The sequence below is a fragment of the Trifolium pratense genome, linkage group LG3, assembly GCF_020283565.1.
Source record: "Trifolium pratense cultivar HEN17-A07 linkage group LG3, ARS_RC_1.1, whole genome shotgun sequence".
Lineage (NCBI taxonomy): Eukaryota > Viridiplantae > Streptophyta > Magnoliopsida > Fabales > Fabaceae > Trifolium > Trifolium pratense.
In genome coordinates, this window is record NC_060061.1 from 21,133,984 (window position 1) to 21,155,210 (window position 21,227).

The window sequence follows — 21,227 nt, forward strand, 5'->3', positions numbered from 1 at the left end:
CGATGCAGCATATGTTTTTAACAAAAATTAGATCTCAACCGTTGCTTTTAAAAATACGAGGAAAGGATGAAATTTGTCAACTTTTAAAATAGATAAAACAAATTTGCAAAATAGTAAAAATTGTTATACAAATTTATAATAGTAACACCTTTGCATTGCATTATATATAAAGTTTCTAGATGTTTACATCCTCAATTAAGCTATGTAGTTAAAAATGCTGTCACCACTCTTTGTTTCTCCACTACCTCATCCACTTGCTTTGTATGATCAAATCATTTCCCCAATGAAACTTGGGTCAAATATGGTTGTGACAATTGTAGAATCTAAGTTCCTTAAAGCAATGGTATTAATTCATTTTGGACATATGCTTACGTTGTCCCCTCCCTATAACAGGATCAACGACCATTCAAAACCACATAAAAAGTATAATAATAATAAAATTAATATTAAGGAAATATAACCAAATATATAGGATCATATCTAGCAATGGAAGCATCTTTTGATCACACTTTTCAACATAACATAATAACCAATTAATTTTCCATTAATCAAAATATTTCAAACTCCTACTATATGCTACCTTGGTGTTAGTTACCAAAAAATGTTGCTGCTATGAACAAGGAAAAAAAGTTAGGAACTCACCCAATTCTACCTAATAAGTGTTGCCAAAAAAACTCATATTTAGCGGCGCTTAGGACATGCCACCGAAAAACAAAGTAACCCATGTGTCATTTCCATTATCATAATTAATTAAAGAAACTATATTATTATTATTTAATAAACATATATAGCAAAAACCTTTGCTACAAGCCTAAAACACAAGGTTCCACCTAACAAAAAACTTGCCAGAATTTTTCATTCATGAAGTTTTTGTGGTACCAAAAAAAGGTTGAGCTGAAAGAAATAAGCTTAGATGATAGGTGGTGTGAGAACATGGACCAGTCTTGAAGGAAAACAACAATATATGATAGTAGCAGCATATTATAGTTAGTATAGCAACAGCACTCCATGAATGAATTACCTGGCTCAGTAGGCACAAGTGCCAGCTTCAGTCTGAGAATAGGCCAGACCTTGTTTTCATCTGCTTCTCTTCTCTTTATGTCTTTGGGGGTTGAATTCTACAGCTACACAGCTTTCTGGTACATATTTTTTTCCTTCTTTTGTGCTCTGCCTCTTTGTTGTGCTAATTTTATAGGGTAGTTAGTAATTGACTTGACATTTTGTTGCTTTGGTTTTTCTGATTTTCGTATGTTTGGTATCACGGAGGATACACCAGAATCACGGTAATCCACCGTGATTTTACAGAAGCTACACTCTAGCTTTTAAAAAAATCACGGTAGATCACCGTGATTCTTACATACTCACCGTAATACCAAACATATAGAGTTTTTAAGCTTTCTAATGCATCATTTTTGCATTGAGTTCATTCAGCTTATGACACCTCTTATTCAATAGAATAATAAAAGGAATATTGATTTTTATGATATATAAACATTGTATTTTATGCTGGAGAAATACAAATTACACTTCTTTGATTTTTTATTTATTTCATGCCTCAAAATGAGAAATTTGTTTGCATTAAAAGGAATTCAAATTCAAGTACAATACATGTGTGAGGAAGGAAAATGTAGGATGAATTTAATTTGTATACATTGTTGGTGTAAAAATAATTTATACATACATGCATCCATCATATCATATTCAATCATTGTGTCTCTTTGTCAAATTATTTCCTAAAATATCTCCTCACTCAAATATTTGTGGTGAAAGTTGATTGAACGCATTGTGTAAATTTTTTTACACCGACAATGTATACCAATTAAACAACTCATGTAAGAATAAGATTACATATAATATGAGAGAAAAATGAGAATTAAGCTTCTTTTAACAGACAAGAGTGTAATTTAATCCTATATTCCTGCTTCTATTAAGCTTCTTTCTTATATCCCTGCTTCTATTATTGGCATCACAATGACATAACATAAGTAAATTCGTTGGATTTTCTGTTAGTCATAAAGCTAATTTTTGTGTATTGATTATTCATATCCTAGTTATTTGGTGACAATCATGGGTTTGGTTATACCTTGGAGTTTCACATTAGCATTGGTAGATGGATACTCTGTACTGGTCAAATGCCCCATTCGTCAACCAGGAATACTGTTGATTATTGTTGTCGGAGATTTGGTATGTACTTTCTGATATATAAGTTGACTTGTTATATATTTATATTAGTGGCTAGTTCCGCCAAACTCACCGCTAATCCAAAGATGCACTGGTAACAATACTAGTAACCAATATGTTAGTAACTCGAGTTTATTTGCTACAGGTACTATCAACCCTCACACTAGCAGCAGCTTCCTCAACAGCTAGTGTTATAGATCTCCTGCTTAATTCTGAAGGATCTTTTTGCCCTATAAAGCTTTGCTGCAGGTACAGGATATCTGCAGTTATGGCCTTTGTGTCATGGTTTCTGTCCTTGGCATCCTCTCTTTTTAACCTTTATCTGTTACCCTCTTTGTGATTCTCATTTAACTCCCCTGTAAAAATATTAGATCGATCAACCATTGTTTATTTTGTAATATATTTTTCTTCCAACTTCCAATTATAGGATGGTAAAATTCATAGTTTGTTATTGATGCATAACTACGAAAACTCATGTATTCTGAATAGTTTTAAGTGTAGAGAAAGCTGTATGTTATACCGTGTACTCAAGAGTGCAGTGATGTTAACTTAAAACCGCATTTTCAGCAATGTTATAATGTTACATTGTACAAGCAATTAACTCATGTTAACTGCTTCAGATACACCAAGAACAGAACATCATCAAAAGCGTACCAGACTCATGTTCAATCTGCAATTCTGAATAGTCTGAGGATAACAAGACATTAGTATACAGTTTTCAGATTTTCTATCAATTATTTTCACCATAAGATGCTGGTAAACAAAGTTATTGTTCTGTTGTCGCTGTGCTCGGAGTTTGCAGCATTTCTTTCCTCAAAGCCTCAGCCTTTTCATGATTCCCTTGTCTAATATACCCATCAATAAAAGCTTCATATATTTCCGAATTCGGTTCAAACCCTTTTCCTACCATCTCTGCCTGAAGCTTCAACCCCTCATCCATCCTTCCCTCAACACACAACCCTTTAATCAAAGCCACATAACTCTTTTCCTTTGGAACTAAATCAAACTTACCAACTCCACTCCTGAAAAACTCTATAGCTTCCTCAACCCTACCCTTATCACAAAGTAACCTAACCACCATATCAAGTGTTAAAACATCAGGCCTGAAATCCTTCCTTATCATATCCTTATAAACAAGAACAGCAGAATCAACATCCTCAATATTACAATACCCCTTAACAAGATGCTCATAAGTTGAAACAGTTGCATCAATACCAACCAATCCCATTTCTCTGAAAAATTCCTCAGCTCTTCCAACATCACTAATCTTACAAAACCCACCGATCATAGTATTATAACTAACCACATCAGGCTCAATTTCCTTCTTCCTCATTTCTTCCCACAACTTCTCACAATCTTCCAACCTATCTCTCTCACAAAATGCAGACATCAATAAACTATAGCTATAAGCATTAGGATTACAATTCATTTCACACATTTCACTCCAAATTTCCTCAACCCTATCCACCAAACCATTTTGATAACAACACAACATCAATGTATTAAAAGTATGCACATTAGGGTTAACAACTCTAAAACCAGAACCCCTTTTCAAAATTTCACATTTTTCTTCATCTAACCTAAAAAACTCCCTATAAATCTCATACCCTAAATCCACCCCAAATTTTCTACAAACCCTAGAAATCAAAGAATTCAATGTCATAACTTTAGGATTAGTCCCACGTGAGAGTAACATTCTACTAATTTCAACCGAAGCTTCAATTTTTCTAGATTGTAAACAGGCTTCAATCAACAAATCAAAAACAAAAGGAGCAGAACCACACTCTCGATAAGAATTAACAAGAATCTCAAAAAGCTTCAACGGCGTGGAGGAAGGCTCAAAACGACAGTGTTCATCGTCGTTTTGATTAAGGGCGGTTCTGATGGTGCTGTAAGCGTGTGAGTAGAGTCGGCCACGTGCGAGGATGTGGATGATGGTGGAATAAGAAGCGAGATTGTGGTGACATAGGGACTTGGATTTGGTCCATTGAAAGAAATGAAGTGCGAGATGGGGTTTGTTTTTGAGGTGGAGTGTGATTTGGGAGAAATCGATGGGGTTGATGGTGGTTGGGAAGAGAGAATGGAGAGTGTTCCAGCGAGATTTTGAACGTTGATTTGTGAGAATTGAAACTGCTTTTGTTACTGTATTTTGTTGTTGCTCTGAGGAAGAAGAAGAAGAAGAAGAAGAAGAGAAGAAGAAGAAGAAGAGGGTTAAGGGTTTATGGTTGGGTTTGAGATGTTGGTGTAGGAGGAGTTTGGGTAGTTGAATTTGATTCATCATTTTGGCTTATACAAGAAGTTGTAATTTTTGTTTATGAATGAACAGATGAAACTTTAATTTAGAGGTGATTGACAGGACTAAGGTTCAATTACTTTGTTACTACATTTAAACATTTTTTCAATTATTTTTTACCTTGCACGGGAGCGTTGTCTAGATTAAAATATTATTTTCCCTGGCTATAAAAAATGCTCTTGACTCTTTGGCTTTCACACTCATAAAATTTGAATAATTGAGTAGAGTGTGTTTGCTTGAATTTTCTTTTGACTATTTTCGCAATTCTGTAACTTAGCAACCATTCTTCAATGGAGATGATGTGCTACTCTTGAAGAAAATATTATGAGACGAATATAAAATGATGTAACATAAAAACATCAGAATGTAATTAAGAGAAATATAAATTTAAATGTGAGAATGTCATAAGTGTAACAATATTTATGATATTAAAACTATTTTTCAACTTAACTATGCTATTTTGATAGGTGGTAGGGTTGGAAAGAAAATGTGATCATAAGCCAAAATTGAAGGTCATGTTGATATCTACAAGATTAAGGGAAAAAAAAAATTAATACAATAACTAAATGACTATCGTTGGAATTTTCTAGCAGAATCTTATGGGCACATCGCTCAAACACATACACAAATGTTGGGAATATGCAAAGTTTCAAACACATGACACTTTAAATATTTCAAAGAATATCTGCATATCTCAAAAATAAGCTAATATAAATGGGAATATGTTAGGATAAAATTGCTTATCCACATGTTAATTTGCTTAATAAGCTTCTTAGGCAAACATATATTGCTACAAAATTTGGTTAATGGAATATATCTATAACAATATATAAAGGGGATAAGGGAGTTTGGGCTGGATTTTTTTTGGTCCATTTTGCCCTTAACTTCCTTTATGGTTTTTTAATTATTCCATAATTGCCCTTAACTTCTTTTTTTTTTTTATGGTTTTTTCATCTATATCTATTCTATACTATAATATATAAAAAGAATACATGAGTTTTGGGGTAGAATTTTCATAATACCAACATTACCCTTGCTTTTTTTTAGTAGCAACAAAAATCTTTTATTAACAAACTCACCATAACATAAGGCGTATCTTTTTTTTTGGGTAACACAGGCAGGCGCGGAACGCGCCTGCCTGGCCCGCTAGTAAAGTATAACCTGAGCTTATTTTTTAGGTTTGGAGAGTAATATAATAAGATAAAAAAAAAAACTTGTATTAATCTACTTTTGAACATTTCAACTAGAGAGCTTGTACATGCTAAAAGCGCTTACCTAAAAACCTAAGCTATACTTTATACTTAAAAGGCTTGTATTTATGAAAAGCTTCATGTAAGCCATGAATGGCTGCACTTGCTACAGCTAATGACACTACCATAAAAATAAAGTTCAAGGATTGAAGTCCAAACCATTTGATTGTTTGCCTCTTAATCTTTTGTTTGGCAATATACATTGCAATTGGAAAATATATTGTTAATGGCCAATATCCCATAGCTCCAAGAAGGGCAAGCATTTCATTGAAAAAGGGCATTGCCATTGCCAAAACAGTGATTATTGTGACAAATATGGTCCTCCAAATGATCCTAAATAAATTAAAGTTGGATTTCATTTGGCCAATGCCAATTGAGTACTCTTTACTTATGAAATTTGAATTTGACCACCTTTGACCAGCCAACAGTTCAACTACACAGAATATAGGTTGGACAATTACCTGCATATGCACAATCAGTTGTTACTTCTATAGCTTTAGAAAGAATAAAGAACTTAACTAAAAATTTAAAATGTCCATGTTTATTTCTAAGCACTTCATTTATAAAAATAACTAAATTTATTCTAATTAAACACATAAGTTAGCTTCATTTAATTTTCATATTTATTTCTAAGCACTTCATGTAATTGAATTTTCAAAATTTTCATTTCTTTCCATTTAATTTTCAACGAACATTTGTTTTAGAAAAATATTAATTGAATGATACGCCTTAAAGTCCCACGTTGGCCTCAACCAAAGGCAATTGTTCCATTAGACCTTAATGTCCCATATTATTAATCTATACTAATGGTAGTTTATATATAGGATTCATATCCTCCTGCAATCTGTCCTGCACTAATTGCAACTGTTGGATATCTCTCTCTCTCTCTCTCTCTCTCTCTCTCTCTCTCTCTCTCTCTCACTCCCTCCCTCCCGAGACCACTTTTGTTTTTTTTTTTTTTTTACAATCTCAACCACTAGATTAAGGTAGGCAAGATGACAAAACACATTAAAGCAGGAGGGGATCCAAACTCTTATAAATAACACTCACAACCTTCAACCTAACTAAACTAGGCGCCTTTATAAAAGACAAAACTGTGAAAAGATTACACCCAAAGCAGAGAATACCTAGAAATGTGGTGTGAGTACTTGAAGTTGAAATGAAACAATAGTTTTAGACAATATTCTAGTAAATCATAAGATGTGAATGATGATGGTAAGAATTGAAAGGGTATGGTGTAAAACCTGATATGCTCCAACCAAATGCACAATAAGAAAGACATTGGCTAAATCAATAAGCCAAAAAGGCTCTTTAAAGCCAGAGCCCATTAAGATACTTCCTGGAGTGTTTGCCCCGAATGCAGCATAGCCAGAGCAAGCACATAAGAGAAAGATAATTGCCATTGAAAATATTCCTACTTTGTTTGCCTTTTTCATCACTTTATTTTCCGGTGGTGGTGACTTTAATGAATCCTATTTTTCACAACAAACATATTAATTTAGTTGAAACAAAAACATGTTCTCCATTTGTTTCTTAAAGAGAATGCAATTGTGTTTGCAAGTAAATGCATTAACTATTCAATGAACCTAAAAAGTCGACGGTTTAATGTACCTGAATATCTATGGCTATTTGAGAATAACTGCTAGCAAGTGCAACATTTCCCAATGCAATTAGCATATTCCACAATTTGTCTCCTGAATATTGCTCCTTACTTTCTCCTATTAGAGAGGTACTCTTGCCTTTCCCTGTGTTTCAATTGATTTTCCCCAAATTATATCCATCTTCCTAATCATTAACAAATTACTCATTTTAATATGCTAGTTATTATTATCATGAAAAGTATCATATGCATTTCGGCATGAAAATGAGAGGTTCCATTGATGCATATCATATGCGATTACTCAAATTTATATAGAATTTATAAATGTTCACGAGAAATCAGAAAGAGTTTGACTTTACAACCTTAAAGTTAACTTTCAAAGACAGTTGTAAAATTGTCATCAGTACCACTTTAATTAATAAACGATAGTAATAACGAAGAACTTAGAAATGACTTAAGAGAGGGTAAAATTAACCTTGGATGATGGTAGCAAGAGAAAGTCCAATACCAATAAATGAATAACCAAAAGATGTTATTGCTGCTATAATTGAGAGCCAAGATAACTTGTGAAAACTAGGGATTTGGGACAAAAAGACTTCAATAATTCCCAAACCAATCATGTACGGATTATTAGAAAATTGGCATGGATCTTCAGTTCCCCATTTGTGGAAGCAATTAATTTTTCGTATTGACCTGAAACATGCAACATTTTGTAATTAGTGCACACACACATGGTTGTTGTGAACTAAGATATCCTCAATCGCAACTTTCAGAGAGACTAATATTTCGAAGTAACTAAGATTTATTTAACATGTTAACATTTCCCAACATATATTTTTTCATGCACATTCAACAAGATTGGTCGAATCTCTGACCAAAGGGTTAAAACTAAAAATTCAAACATATAATTTCAAAAGTTTAAATTAAAAGGGTCACAAATACAATAACTTACACCACACTTATAGATGTAGTTATTGTGTATCCAATTGCTGCTCCACCAAGGTTAGCATATTGGACAATTCCACATATCACATGCATTTTACCACCTAATAATTAATGTTGCCGAAAATAAATTAATACATACACTAACAATAATTAAAACTTATCTTGCGTGACAAGAAACATGCATGAGATTTTGGTACCTAAGATATTTTTCACAGCCTCCATGTAAGTACGATTCCTCTTGCCAGTGACAGGGTCTGGTGTTCTGTAACAATCTGCTAAAAGATTTGAAGTGTAGAGTGTAACAACAGATATGATTATTATATATGAAACACCAAGGATCCATCCTAATTGAGCCATCACCCATGGCAAAGTCAGCACACCAGCACCAATCACTGCCGTTATGATATGCGCGCTTGCTGTCCATGTTGTCCCTGTAATTTAAAAGAAAACCACAACCACGAGCGTGTTTAGAATGAACTTTGACAATGTTATTTCAACAGCCAACAATAAAAATTATGACAAACAATTTAGCGTCGGTCTCAATGGTCTCAACTCCAACATTTGGTCCATGATATAACTTCCTTATTAGCACTTATTTTTGTTTTTCCTTTTAGCATGAGATTCTCACCCATATCCAATTTTCTTTGTGTTTATTCTTTTGGTTTAAACTTTTATAGTAAATTTTAGGCTTAATTACATATTTGGTCTCTTAAGTTTAAAAAGTTTCAAGCTAGTCCTTTTAGTCAAACTTCGGTTTAAATCGTCCATGTAGCTAACAAATTTGCATACGAAGACAACTTAGGAGGGTGTCACATGGAAGTTTTTGACGAAATTAGCTCAAAATTTAACAGAAAGTTAGACGAAATTAATTACTCAAAATTTAATAAAAATGACGAACTTAAGTTGACTTCAGTAACATAAGAGACCAAATTAAAACTTTTAATATATAGAGGACCAACTTGAAACATAAAATAAAGGTACGATACCAAATATACAATTAAGCCTAAATTTTAAGAAGAATAGCATAATTGTTCTAGAGATGCTCAATGAAAACAAATCCTCTCCCGTGGAAAATAAACTGGAGGAGTTCAGATCCACTCCATTGTTTTATCCTCCATTTCTCTCCAGTTTTCTCTTGATGAATGACATGTGGCAATCAAACATTTCAATGGGTGTGATTAAAAAGTAAAAACTAAAAGTTACATAGAAACATATATGAACTACGTACCAACAACAACCCATTGAATGAGATTACTCTCCTCTTCTCACTCTCTCAGTGTCGTCGGGCCACCACCACCATGTCAAAGCTCCGATGCCACCACCACCTGTGTACTCTTGGTCTTCTTCTTTCTTAAATTCACTAATTTGGATCTGGACCCAACTCTTTTTCTAGTAATAACTGCGTTCAAACGACGACGGCGATTCAAACTCAACGGCGACGGTGACGACAGTCAAAGAGACGGTAACAATGAGAGATGATGATGACATTCAAAGAGAGTTGTTTAATAAAATTATAAAAATCGATTCAGTTCTTTCGCCTTCCTTTTCTTCTCCATAGGCAAAATCAGATTTAATCAAAGTGGAATTTTTTTTTCAAACTCAACAAGAATTGCAGTTTTGGAAATCAATAATATGACAAAGAACAATAGCGGTGCAATTGGGGTGATTCGTGACGGTGTGATAGAGATGGACGGTGGCGCTACGGCGGTGGCAAGAAGTCAGAGATCGGCGGCGGCAACAGAAATGAGGGTGGTTGTTGTTAGTGTTCACGTTGTTGTTGTTAGTAGTTTTTTTTTCTACTGTATTATTTCTCTGTAACTTTTGCTAGTTGTTAATCACATCCATTGAAATGTTTGATTGCCACATGTCATTCATCAAGAGAAAAATTGGAGGGGAATGGAGGATAAGGCAATGGAGTGGATCTGAACTCAAACTGGAGGCTGTCCAATTAATGATCCATCCATCCGATCAATTAAGGCAGGAAACTTTAACCACAATGACAAAAAAATTGAATGGTGTTGATTTCAACGGCAGGAAACTTTAACTGGAGAGGATCTCCTCTCAAAATAAAGCAAAGCAACATATGGTAAGTGTAGACTTTTTAACCACAATGGTGAGTAGTTTTCCAATTTTATTATCAAAGTAGTGTAGTTTTTTTTTTTTTTAAAAAAATATTACAAAAGTGGTGTAAGTTGTCACTTACCATGTTTTTAAGGGATTTCATCCTCTCCTTCACTAATTTCTCTCCCACTTCTTCTTCATTAATTTCTATCTACATCTCTCTTATACGTTTTCTTACTCTTCTTTTTATTATCTTTTATTAATTTTGTCTCTCATGTTACACTTAGGTTTTTGAAGGAGGGAGAAGAATGGAAGAAGAGGATCCAATCCTGTTTTTTAAAGTAAAGTCGTGGATGATAGCTATGACTTTGCTTTTATTTTATTTTATTTATAAAAAAAAAATTGATGTATAGTGACGACGGACAATATCCATCACTAGAAGTCAAGTTTCCCTAGATTAAAGTTATGGCGTAGGTAGAAGTTTGTCACAAAAAGGAGGTTACTTTGTATTCGTAATGTAATCTGCATAGAGAGAAAACATTAAAGTTTTTCATCTTTATTTTAGTTGCGTAATATTATTATGTTACTTTGATACCTAACAACTTTGAATGGAACAAAATTAGATGACTTCGACAATATGAGATTGAGGCAGTTATGGTGGCGCTAGGCCTCAATCTAGAGTGGTGGTTACAGTGGCGAATATACTTGTAAAACAAGTTACGGTGATTAAGGTGGAGTGAAAGTGAAAAGTGATTGAATCATATATATTTTGGCGTGAAAGCCTTCACGCTTATATAGAAGGGACGATTGTAACCGTCAGCGTGAGACGTGGAGTGCAGAGAGCCGTTGAGATCTACCTAATAGTCCAAACGAGTTGTGAGGGAGATATTCGCTGCAGGGAATCACTGGATGCCTGGTGCGCTGCATTATAGTAGCTTGCATGGGAAACCATTGAGGTGGTGTAGTAATAGACTAAATTTGAGATGCTTGAACTACTTGTATTGGACCTTGGTCCAGTCCAGAATACTAACATCTATTTCGGTGCTAATCTAATTAATTTCTATGTTACAGCAACCAAATATATGTCTCTAATGGATATTTTTCTAATAGTGGATTAATATAGGAAAAAATATCCAAATGAGTGCATATTTTGGTAAAACTCTAAATACACAGTTAGATTGGTAAAATATAATGGATGAGGTGACATTTTGATTTTGTATAATACATTTCACTGGACAACTTAAAGTTAAACAAGAGATTATAATTCACCATGCATAAAATTATACTAACAAAGAATGAAATAACTATATAAACCTGTTCGTTTTGGTTTGCCATCATCATCTACAAGTGAACCTTCATTTGCTATTTCAACCTCCCTCTGCCTTTCATTTTGCATCTGCTCATCCATCTCTATACCCTTCCAATTAAGGCTGAATTCAACTTCACCCTAAACAAACGTGGAGAATATAATAAATATATCCACGTGTATTGTTTTGGCAGGAATGAAATTTTCAAAACAACAAATATATAAGGAAATTAAGGGTTTCTTTTTCTCGTTAAATTAACACATCATACCAGATTTCTAGCATTGCTTGACATTGTCCATCTTAATTAGTCAAAGTGCTCTAGTCTAGATTTTCAATCAACCTTAATTAATTGTATTATTATGAAAACAAAATTAGTCATTATAGAAAAATACTTAAATTTTATGCTATTTTATAAGTTCACACTACTAAAAATTGTATTTGAAAATATTCATCGAGACGAATTCAACAACATCTTATGTGCTAATATTTATCTTTATTTATTAGTAGAAAAATATGGTCAAAACAATATGTGTGAATAGTGCAATATAGTCAACTGTGTCACTCAATTTCAGAAACAATTTTTTTAATATTTAATAAATTAAAAAAATAAGTTATGTAACAAAAAAAAAGGACATATACCTTCACTGTATTTTTATTTTTATTTTTATTTTTGGTCAGGTAGTCTAGTAGTTTGAAATTCCACCTTTTAAAGATGGATAAGTGGAGTGTCCGGGGATCGAACCCCAACTCGTGCATATAAAATGCTGATGTCCCTACCAATTGAGTTAAACTCACAGAGACTGATTTTATTTTTTTAAATATGTGATATATTGTTATCATATGCTTTAATTGTATTAAAGTTACAAAAATATTTTAAATATCTTTTATTAGTCATTTTAATCTCTAAATATGTTATTAGTTAGTTTATTCACATACTAAAATATTTGAGTGCGGTGTTGTGTTGTTCGTTGTCATGTGCGGCGTTATTTGATTTCATGTATTGTTGCGATGTTCTTTTGATTCATATTTAAATACCGGCTTCTGTCAATTACAAATTTAATCAATTATTTGAGCATCAATGTTGTAGATCCGAATGCATAGATATTCCGGTCATTTTAATTTTATTATATTAATTTTATTTGCCATTTAAACTATTAACTTGAATGATGTGAATTTATTTGCAAATTTATCTTTTACGTTTTTAGTGATGTTGAATATGTGGTTGTATTTGATGTATTTTATCAATTCAAATGAATGAATGATAATTAATTTTGACGAATTCACAATGTATCATATTCAAGAAAAAGGATAAAATGAATGAATCAAGTTTATTTTATTGTAAAAAATAAATACATAAATAAATAGTTTATCACCATTATTGTTCAACTGGGTTGATTAAAGAAAGGTATAAGAAAGGTTCCTCACATCAATTATTTCAGCCACTGTGAAACATCTATCACCTGGTGACATATTGCTGCCACATTTGATGCCTTGATGAATTTGTGATGGTAATGCTTTGCTAAGAAAAATTTCATGACCTCACAAAAAAGTTCAACTTGTCATGTACTATAAAATATTAAAGAGCATAGTATCTATCCAAAAATGAAGAATCTGATTCTTCAGACTTCATCATGAGTCATTGGCATTTTTTATGAAGATCCTAATGAGATAGATATAGGATGTCAACAGGGCGGGGCAGGGGTGCCGCTCCCATTCTCGTCACTGTGCGTTTGATTCGTAAAACAACAAGGACCAGACAGAACAGTACAAGACAGAACAAGATAATATAGAACATGACAAAACTGTATCGGAGAGATATAGTGTGATAATATTTCTATATTAAAAAATAAAATGAGTATTTTCGTATTTTCTCTCGTTCTCATGTCTGCAGAGAAAACTTCCCCCCAATCGGATCTTGAATGGGGCTGACTCCGCATAGATTTCCACTTATGAATGCAAAATAATTGAAATTCTTAAATGGATATCACCTTAAATCAAGGTTGAACTTGAATTTGTTTCCTAGAACCAAATGGACCTAGAGATTAGAAGGTACAATACAAAACTACCCTAATTTTTGAAATGGAATTTATTCCCCTGTTTTGTCTCTGTTTCAACTTACTAGACTTTAATCATAGAGGGAAGATGAGTGCATCTGTGCATGTGATTCTCTATCTTCCTTATAGCTTTAAACTAAACAATTCCAATTAGACAGACATGCATATCCAAAGTTCTTCATTCGTTGCGTAAAATTGAAAATAACATCTCTTTAAATTCATCTGTACCACATCATTCAGACACTAAAATATTTTCAAATACTCAGTAGATGTTAAAATTCCTAAAATTGCAGCATTATCTTGAAATTCCTAGATTTCAATATTATCTTCATTTATCTCTTAAAGAAGTTGTTTCATTGTACTCTTACAAATAAATTCAAGAGTCTAAGGCCTTTTTGAGCTTATTGTGAGACTATTTAAAAAAACTTATGAAAATAGTTTACAACAATTTTCATAGTAGTAATTTTTTTAACTTATTTTCCGTAAGTTGTTCAATATAATTTATAAAAATAGCTACCGACATATTTAAAAATAATTTATCTTTATTTTATCATTTGTTATAAAAAAATTTATGGAATCTTATACATAAACGTCTCTTCTCTTCCTGGGATAAGGGAATTCAGCCAATCTTTCCCATTTGAAAGCAAAATTCCCGGTAAAATGAAACTGTTTATTATAAAAAAAGTTTGTGCTATATGTTGCAAATAAAATATTTATCCAAACTGACATAAAAAAAAACTATCGAAACAGACCCTAAATAAACTCATTCATCTTTGTCTGTCTTAACTTTCAAGTTTTCGGGATAAATAGATTTTAGTAATTTTGAATTCAACGGATAAATAATTAAGTATTGTCAATGATTTTCTAAACCGTTCCTTTTTAACTAAAATTCATTAACCATTTGACACTCAACATTTGTTAATTAATTCCCTTTCTACACTCTCATTTAAGATTGCTTATTCTAAATGATTTGCATAAACCAACTCTCAATTTAAAGCAAAAATTGACAACTCGTACAGAAGTTATAGCAGTCAACATGTTGGGACAAACATAAAAGTAATTGTTCACATTCTTCTCTAGTGGGACATGGTACAATATTCCTTGTGTCTTGCTCTTTACCTTCTATTGACGTGGGGATTCCAATGAACACATTATTTACAACCATCACAACCACCTCCTTATGAGGCATAATTCCTTTCCAATGTCTTCAACAATAAGCCATTTAGAGGATAGCAAATCTGGTTGCATGCACAATACCACAATAATTGAACACAGAGTTGTTGAGTTCAGAGAAGCTTGGAAGAAAGAACAGATCAAATGCTCTCACCTCAAAACTTTAAGATATTAGGTTAATGAATCACTGCTCTTATAAATTCATTTTTTTCATTCATAGTCGATGTAAGATTTAACCATTTACACTTAAAATTCAACAATTAATAAATAACTCATGTCAGCTCTCTTTTAAGTTAATATATCCCAGCATGTTGACCGCTATAACCTTGTTAATGGGTGACCACTCTTATTAAATACTCTCTCCGGTCCTTTTTATAAGAAACACTTTGAGAAAAAATTTTGGTCCTTTTTATAAGAAACTTTGACCAATTTTCAAATGGTTTAAATGTTCAATTTCACTTATGCCCTTATTTATTATGAGTGAGAATTTAAAAATAAGTAAGTTAGTTGAATAAAAAGTAATTAAATAAGGGTATACATGGAATAAATTTAAATTTATAAGAGTATTACATGAAAATAACTATGTTAAATGTGTTTCCTTGGTATGTGCAATTTTTTCAAAGTGTTTCTTATAAAAAGGACCTGAGGGAGTATTCAATTCTTATTGAATGTTGTGTAAAGCTAGTATACAATATTACCCTTAAACTACATTTGTTGCACTTTTGATTCTGCTAAGCTGGAGTTTCTCCACCGGTCAATATGTGTCATCTATGAAGCATGGACACCAGACATAATACGATCACTGATACACCGACATTGATAATAAATTGAAAAAAATGACATAATTCAATATAATCATAAGTATCGATGTCGTACCGAACACTGACATGTGTCCGATACCGAGACATTCATAATCCAAAGAATGTTCATGCTTCATAGTGTGTCATACTCAACAAGCCAAATTAAAGCAAGTCCAAAACCCCGTAATAAAACTTTCTACTACCAAATCACCAAATTACCCTCCAACCAGCATTTATAAATACACAACACAATTACCCTTCAACATTCCAATGCAAAACAAACAAACAAACAAACAGAGAAGAAAAAGAACAATGAAATACACTGAGATATCACATTTCAGCCACCCACAACACAAACTAAGATTCGAACACACCGAATTCCCATTCAAATGCGACGGATGCAAAGAAATTGGCATCGGTTCACGTTACAAATGCTTCATTTGCGACTACGACCTTCACACACACTGCGCAATAATACCATCCACCACTCTCTTCCATCCATTCTACAACAAATGCACCTTCCAATTCATGCAAACCCCACCAGGAAACTTGGCGCGTTACTGCAACGCTTGCGAAAAGGACATAAACGGGTTCGTATACCACTGCAAATTGTGCGGGTTTGACCTCCACCCATGTTGCGCGAAGCTGCCAACAGTTCTTAATGACGGGGAAATGAAACTTTACCTTTATAGGAAAGTGAGTTCACCGTGTCACCGATGTGGAAGAAAAGGACGTAGCTGGAGTTATAGATCGAACTGTAAGAATTATAATTTGCATGTTGCTTGTGTGAGGGAAATGTTGGTGGAAAATTGGGACAAAGTGTATATGGGACATGGTGGTAGAAAACTTGAGAGAGAAGTTATTCCTTGTTTGCAGAACACACTGTATGCTGCACATAACAGTAGAGGAAGAAAAGGAAGTAAAGGAAAGGTGAAAAAGTGTTGTGAGATTGCTGGTTTTGCTGTGCAGATTGTGATTTCGGCGGTTTTGGGTGATCCTACGGCTCTCATTGCTGGTGTTGTTGGAGCATTGATGTCTCGGACTTGAACAACATGTAACAGAACAGAATCTATCTTTTGTTATGACATGTATGTTTGTTTTCTTTTCTTTAATTAGTACCACAAGTTTTATACTCCTCGATCCTTATTATAAGAGAAGTTTGACTTTCTAGATTCATGGTAAAACTAATGTATCTAGACTATAATATTGTCTAGATACATTAGTTTTACAATGAATCTAAAAATGAAAACTTCTCCTATAATAAGAACCGGAGGGAGTATTATATTATTAAGAATAGTGACGACAATACAATTTGACATCAACACTAAACTTTGAGGATTAGTAATATATGTAGCTGTCTGTAATGGTAGTAATAATTGAGATGATAACTATTGTGAAATAATGTGGAATTGATAGTAAAGAGAAATTGAAGTACATAGAAGAGGGGAAATACAGAGAGAAGAGAAATATCAAAGAGTGAAGAAGTGACTAAATCACCAATTACATACTCAATGTCCTATTCCCTTGTCTTTCTTTAGTTATATATGTCAAACGCATGCCTTGATATCCTATTTCTCGGGCCAAAGTTGGGTCATTCATTATTAGGCCTGTCCAATATGGTAGATTCATTACACCGTCCTAGCAAATTCTTAGACTCTACTACGTTAGTTTTTTTTTTTTTTTAAATCAGCAAAATTTATTAAAGCATCCTTCAATACAAGAAGTATTAAAGGAGCAAAAGGATAATACAATAAAGAACTTGAAGCCCCTGAAAACTAAAAGACAAGCGCTGCAATGCACGGCTATCCACCACAACAAAAAACTAATGCCAAAATCCATAAACAAGCCCATCCCCTAAAGAAACAGAATTTGCGGCAAGGGAGAATGACGAAACAGAACATGATTTACTACGTTAGTTTGTTTTCAAGAAAACTCAACCAACGCTAGTTTGAACATGATTTAACTAGATATGAGAAATACATATCCCCATCTTATTTGTCCATGAATGTTGCGTCAACATTACACTTCAATTTGCCGAAAGGTGGATTTCTCCACTTGGTAGGTTCAGCAAATGGTGCATCTTTTAAGTTCAATTTCTATTTCTTTTGACCGAGGAACGTTGCAAACACATTGATATATCGTTGTAGCTAGTGTAACCTTATCAATTTCATTCCAAAGTTTCAAATTACTACTTTTTTATAAGCTCCACATTGTCGTACACCACATTTTATGGCGTCAACTGAGACATTTATTTTGCAATAGTAAATAATAATGTTGAGGTTGATTGCAATGTAAGTCTCTGTTAGGGATGCAATTGATTAATTTTACAGCAATGGAAAACTCAACATAAACTTTAAAAACGCATAACAAACTACAGTAGTTGGGTCCTACAGCTCTTGCCATCACCATCGCCTACACTATAAATGGAGATGTTAAAGATGAAGTTATCGTTTGTTCTTTCTTTGCCATTGTTATACAAACAACCGTCACCTATCATCTCTATTTTTGAGCTTAAAGCAATAGGGATTTCATATTTGGAGGAAAAGGAAAATAGGAATTATGAAATTTAGCATTGAGAGAAAATTGTCATTCTAAAATTATATACCAACGTTGTGATCCGTATTTCAAAATCAATCCAATTAGTTTCTGAAAATGTGGTTGCTGACGTAGATTGACACGTAAACAATTAATGTTATATATCAACACAGTTAACAGTCAAGTTGACTGGGGACTAATTTAATGTAACTTTCATGAATTCAAATACTATTTGTGATCGGAAGAGGGCTGAAATCACATGATGTTAAAACTGACCCCGAATTAGATTGAACCGATATGCTTACTGGTTTAAAGTTCAACCGATTCGACCGACCGGTCCGATTTTGACAACTTTGATTTCAAATAATTCAGAGACGAATTTGATTCACCAGTGATACAAAAATGTGAGACAATAAATTTGACATATATAAACGGCGCAATATATATATATATATATATATATATATATATGTGAAAACTGAAAACAAAAGGGGCAGGAGCTAAGAAAATTCGAGGATGCTTCCTGAAATGGATCCACATATATGCACCGTCAAACAAGTCCACGTACCACTTTAATGTTTGGTGTGTTCTAATTTTAACACTGTTTTGCTAATAACAAAATTCATTTTCGTGAAACTCCACCATTCTTATCAATCGGTAGGTCTCATTCTCCATCAATATATAGTGAAAGTATCAATATTAAATAACAAAATTTTGTAACCAAATGCGTATCAATCCATCAAGTTTAGTCTAACTAATTGGACAAGTTTTAGGTTTGAATTATGCTTATGTACTTTTTACTAATTAATTAGTTATATGTAGTTTAGCCTTAAAGGAAATTATTTACATTAGTAATATTTTATTATTTACTTTTTGACATGTACTTTTATGCTCTTATAGGGATTTTGAGTGGCTTGATCCTCTCATGCTCTTTCTCTCATTCTTCCATTCAGCATCAATCTCAATAATTCATTTATTTTTTCTCTCTTTTCTAAACTACTACGTATTATTTTTCATTCTTTATGAATCTTCACCCTTAGATGAGAAAAATGAGAGAAGACTGCACCAAAAGAGCATGAGAGAATTCAAATCCCTCTTATAAACACCGACAAAGAAGTAGGTAAAATTAAGGATTATATTCCAATAATTAAAAGGATTATAGAGAAAAAGAACTAATAAAATGTGATATAAATAGTAAATACTATATAAGTTTTAGTCTCATAATTATTTAGTTTACGGTTTGATTTTTGATTGAGTGTATAAAAGAATTTTTTTTTAAGAGATCAACCTCTAAATGAATATCAATAAAATGAATGCATATAATTGCGTGTGAATTCGCTTCTTAAAGGTTGAACGATCTATTTTATATGGAGTGAAATGCCAAATACTCTCATAAAATTGTAAGAATGGTCAAATACCTTTGAAATTTGAAAATTGTCAAATATACTATTGAATTTGTAAGACCCCTATCAAATACTTCCTGCTCCGTTTACTCGGTCCATTGTGATGACATGACCATTAACTACATACATGACACCTGCTAACATAACGCCACATCACAGAGGATATGACAACGAGATGCACATTCAGGGCATCAAAACGGTGGTTTCACTTTTTTTTAACACAACTATTTGTTGCTTTTTCTTTCCACGGCAAATAGGAGGACACTAGACTCACATTTTTTCCATAAAATTAAAACCAAACACACTAAAGTCTACATAACTACCGTGATTTCGGGACAAAACAAACACATATGCCTGAATTGGAAGCAACATAGAATGTGCAATAGTCAATGTCAATATCAATATCCTAGAATCATCTTTCGTGTTTTGCATGTATTTTTTTCTAAATAAACAAACAGTAATGAATAATGTCCCCCCTTAATTGACTTCTACACCATAATTTCCCTTTTTCTCTCTTATATATTTGCCTATAAATAATGTCTCACTTCTTCATTCTTTCTATCCCACAAACACAAAAATAGAAACATATATGGGTAGTTGTGCATCAAATCTACATTCAACCAAAGATGGAGGAAACAAATATTCCACTTTTGTGAACATAGTTCACTCAAATGGAAAGCTACAACAATTGAAAGAACCAATAAAAGCATGGCATGTTTTGTCTCAAAACCCAAACCACTTCCTTTGTTCTTCAGAATCTATGTATGTTGGCTTACCAATTCATCCTGTGCTTCCAAATCAAGAACTTCAATTGGATCATATATACTTTCTTCTACCACTCTCCAAATCTAACATCCCAGTTTCTCTTCAAGATTTGTGTGGTCTAGCCATCAAGGCTAACACAGCTCTTGCAAAAACTACAAACTCAATGTTGAAATCATATTCTGTTTCACAAACTACAAATTTCCAAACACACCCTATTCTTTCAAATGCTTCGGTTGGATATTCTCATTAGGTACTTGGAAGTACACAACAGCACTAATGAACAAGTACAAGGAAAAATCAAACAAATAATTTTAAGAAGTTTCACATCGGATGTGAGATGATCTGAATGAGTTTATAAGTAGAGATAATTCTCATCTATCATCTCCAAGACTACTAGGACTAGGCTTAATAAACTATTGTGCCAAATAGTTTCATATTTGAAATTCATTATGTACTAGCCAATTAAATGTACATTAACTTGGTTTAATTTATAGTTTACCTTGATTGCTTTCTGTACAAAACCTTTTGTGAATGTTGATGTGAGTGAGTATGTATGTATACTTTTGTAGTAGTTAGTTGTTGTGAGTTATTACTTTTGATCTATTTTGATAAAAAAAACTTAAAAAAGTGCTTATATATTGTTGTGAATTCGTCGAAAAATAACACCAATAAAAAGAACTTGTATGGAGTAATAGAACGGCTATCAATATCAAGAGGATAAGCAATAATAATAACAACGATAAACAAGACAAGGGAGAGAAGAAGAAAGAACACACGATGTTTGTTTACCAAGTTCGGTTCAACAATGACTTGCTTTGGGGGGGAGAGCATCCCCTCCGTTCCACTATAACAAACAAGAA

The 21,227-nt window shown here is 33.0% G+C and overlaps 5 protein-coding genes across 5 annotated transcripts; 3 read left to right on the forward strand and 2 right to left on the reverse strand.

Moving 5' to 3' along the window:
* Positions 1-481: 481 nt before the first annotated feature.
* On the forward strand, positions 482-2,643 carry LOC123913091 (CASP-like protein 5C1). The gene is made up of 3 exons (XM_045963692.1): positions 482-1,139; positions 2,052-2,184; positions 2,327-2,643. The coding sequence occupies exons 1-3, from the start codon at positions 1,009-1,011 to the stop codon at positions 2,519-2,521; spliced, it is 459 nt and encodes a 152-aa protein (XP_045819648.1). The 5' UTR covers positions 482-1,008; the 3' UTR covers positions 2,522-2,643.
* A 77-nt stretch (positions 2,644-2,720) lies between these two features.
* LOC123913090 (pentatricopeptide repeat-containing protein At2g15980) lies at positions 2,721-4,530 on the reverse strand. The gene has a single exon (XM_045963691.1). It carries the CDS (start codon positions 4,460-4,462, stop codon positions 2,948-2,950), a length of 1,515 nt encoding a protein of 504 aa, XP_045819647.1. The 5' UTR covers positions 4,463-4,530; the 3' UTR covers positions 2,721-2,947.
* Positions 4,531-5,762: 1,232 nt separating this feature from the next.
* LOC123914750 (amino acid permease 8-like) lies at positions 5,763-11,929 on the reverse strand. The gene is made up of 8 exons (XM_045965924.1): positions 11,906-11,929; positions 11,645-11,777; positions 8,467-8,700; positions 8,277-8,370; positions 7,800-8,017; positions 7,336-7,469; positions 6,969-7,196; positions 5,763-6,185 (listed from the first exon to the last, which is right to left on the reverse strand). The coding sequence occupies exons 1-8, from the start codon at positions 11,927-11,929 to the stop codon at positions 5,763-5,765; spliced, it is 1,488 nt and encodes a 495-aa protein (XP_045821880.1).
* Positions 11,930-15,945: 4,016 nt separating this feature from the next.
* On the forward strand, positions 15,946-16,797 carry LOC123913092. The gene has a single exon (XM_045963693.1). It carries the CDS (start codon positions 15,977-15,979, stop codon positions 16,709-16,711), a length of 735 nt encoding a protein of 244 aa, XP_045819649.1. The 5' UTR covers positions 15,946-15,976; the 3' UTR covers positions 16,712-16,797.
* A 3,350-nt stretch (positions 16,798-20,147) lies between these two features.
* Positions 20,148-20,888, forward strand: LOC123913093. Its single transcript, XM_045963695.1, has one exon. It carries the CDS (start codon positions 20,192-20,194, stop codon positions 20,615-20,617), a length of 426 nt encoding a protein of 141 aa, XP_045819651.1. The 5' UTR covers positions 20,148-20,191; the 3' UTR covers positions 20,618-20,888.
* Positions 20,889-21,227: the final 339 nt, after the last annotated feature.